The following is a 2,055-nucleotide window of genomic DNA, read 5'->3' as shown; positions in this document are numbered from 1 at the left end:
CAGATATTGATCATTCTTCCCGCATCGGCCTGAGGTCAGAAACAGAAGTTACATTTACTTCTATTTATTTCATATACAGCAGCAGCTTTTATTTTATTTTATTTATTTATTGTTCACCTGTTGCCTAGGAGATTGTATTTATGCAGGTTATTGGAATGTAATAAATGTGTTTTTGCGTCTATGCAGAATTACATTTATATATTATATACTTTCCTATATTACTATTAAAATGACTATTATTTATATATTTCTCGTTTTGTTTCTCCCGACTTGGAAATGCATCAGTTAACATCCTGCTCGAACTGGTCTTGTTCTCGAGGCGCTTGTGTGTGTGTGTGTGCGTGCGCGCGCGCGCACCTGCGTCTCGGACAGGCTGAGCGCCGTGGCGAGCTCCACCCTCTCCGGCGTGGACAAGTACCGCTGGATCTCAAAGCGCTTCTCCAGCCCGGACAGCTGCGAGTCCGAGAAGACCGTCCGGGCCTTCCTGCGCCTGCAGTGCTTCCCCGGTAGGTCCGCGTGGTGCTGGAATAAAGTGGGCATCTGCAGCCCTGCGGGGGGGGCGGCGGGGGGGGGGGCAAGGTAAAAGCCTTCAGATATAACAGCTTCTGATTATTAAGGAATCTGTCCGACTTATATTTACTCTTTCTTTTATTCTGGTTCAAAATTGGACATAAATTAGGAAAATAAATTTGCATACAAATGTAAATTCATTCTATTTAAAGAAAATGAAAACTGAGCGAGAAAGTGATTTTTGACAGTTTGATAAATAAATAAATAAATTCATAACAAACACATTTATTTAATAATCTAATGCAGAAAGTTGTTTTTAACTATTTATCTCACAATGGATCCATTTTAAAATCTAAACTTTGAGTTTGAAATAAAGCGTGTTGTCTTTGAGGAGACGTGAACGCGCGTCCGGAGGCCGCGACCCTTACCGGACGTGAAGAAGTACTGGTGATGCTCCGGCTTGTGCAGGTGGTGGTGCGGATGCGGCGCCAGGATCGGGGTCGGCATCAGGGGGTACCCGTACTCCAGCAGGGGCATCCTGGCGCAGAACGGGGGCGGGAGGACGTCCCTCAGCGGCTTGGGTTTGTGCAGTAGGATGTCCTCGATGAAGAACGACGTGGACCTCTGCGCGGGCACCGCGGGCGCCGCGGGCGCGTAGCTCAGGCTCATGGCGACAGCGGCGTGGAGCTGGTCTCCTGCGAGGGACGCGCTGCGTCTTCCTTCTGTCCTCGTCTCCAACCTGTCAGAGACGCGTGCGTGATGGACACCAGAGGGGGGGGGGGGACAGTCCCAACAAGCGCGTCTCCGAACAGGGACGGAGATTGGCCAAATTGATTTGCGCCTCAGCCAATTAGAGCTGCGTGTATGAGCGCGAGGCCGACGTGCGTGAGCGGCTCTGCGCTCTGATTGGCTGAGAAGCATTGCGAGCTGGTGAAAACAGTAAACAGATTATAGGAACGCAGCGATAATGTTGGTCGCCTAGCAACCACGACTTTGTTGCCTGGTTCGCGAGAATTTGAATGAAGGAATTAGGCCTTTTCTGAATTTAGTCAAATTCACTCAAATTATAAAATTCTGTTTGTTGTCGACATCCGGTCAGGATGACAATAGTAAACATTTTATTAGTCAAACGATGAAACAATGACGTAGCACAAATAACAATGACGTCACACAATAACAATGACGTAAGGCTCTGGGCCTGTCCCGCTGTGCTGCTGTTGCTGTTTTGCACTGTTTGCTGATTCTCATTCTCTCTCTTATATCGTTGTTTTAGGAGAGATTTTATTTTTCGTTTATATTCCTCCGCGGGCCTTCACACGATTTTGTTATATTAGCATAATGACAATAAAGAATCTTGAATCTTGAATCTTTTTACTGTGAAGCGAGACATTCTTATTCTTGACTTCCTTACGAAGCAAAATCTTATGAAATTATTTTCTTCATTACACAAAATATAAACATTTCGCGTTTAGATCTGCAAAGAAAATGAAATATGTTGTCAAATTTTGTAAATTTGCAATTAATTAATTGCAATTAATTCAAATG

The 2,055-nt window shown here is 45.2% G+C and overlaps 1 protein-coding gene across 1 annotated transcript in view; it reads right to left on the bottom strand.

Annotated features, from left to right (window-relative positions):
• The window catches only part of bsx (brain-specific homeobox), a 1,450-nt gene extending 271 nt beyond the window's left edge, over positions 1 to 1,179 (bottom strand). Inside the window, exons 1-2 of the mRNA XM_068744990.1 lie at positions 939 to 1,179; positions 358 to 548 (exon numbers count right to left, since the gene is read on the bottom strand). Coding sequence (XP_068601091.1) covers positions 358 to 548; positions 939 to 1,179 — 432 coding nt within the window. The remainder of the gene's footprint in view (positions 1 to 357; positions 549 to 938) is intronic.
• Between the last annotated feature and the right edge of the window lie 876 nt (positions 1,180 to 2,055).

The sequence above is a fragment of the Brachionichthys hirsutus genome, chromosome 10, assembly GCF_040956055.1.
Source record: "Brachionichthys hirsutus isolate HB-005 chromosome 10, CSIRO-AGI_Bhir_v1, whole genome shotgun sequence".
NCBI lineage: Eukaryota > Metazoa > Chordata > Actinopteri > Lophiiformes > Brachionichthyidae > Brachionichthys > Brachionichthys hirsutus.
Note: the sequence above shows the minus strand (reverse complement) of the source record. Positions and strands in the feature narration are given on the sequence as shown.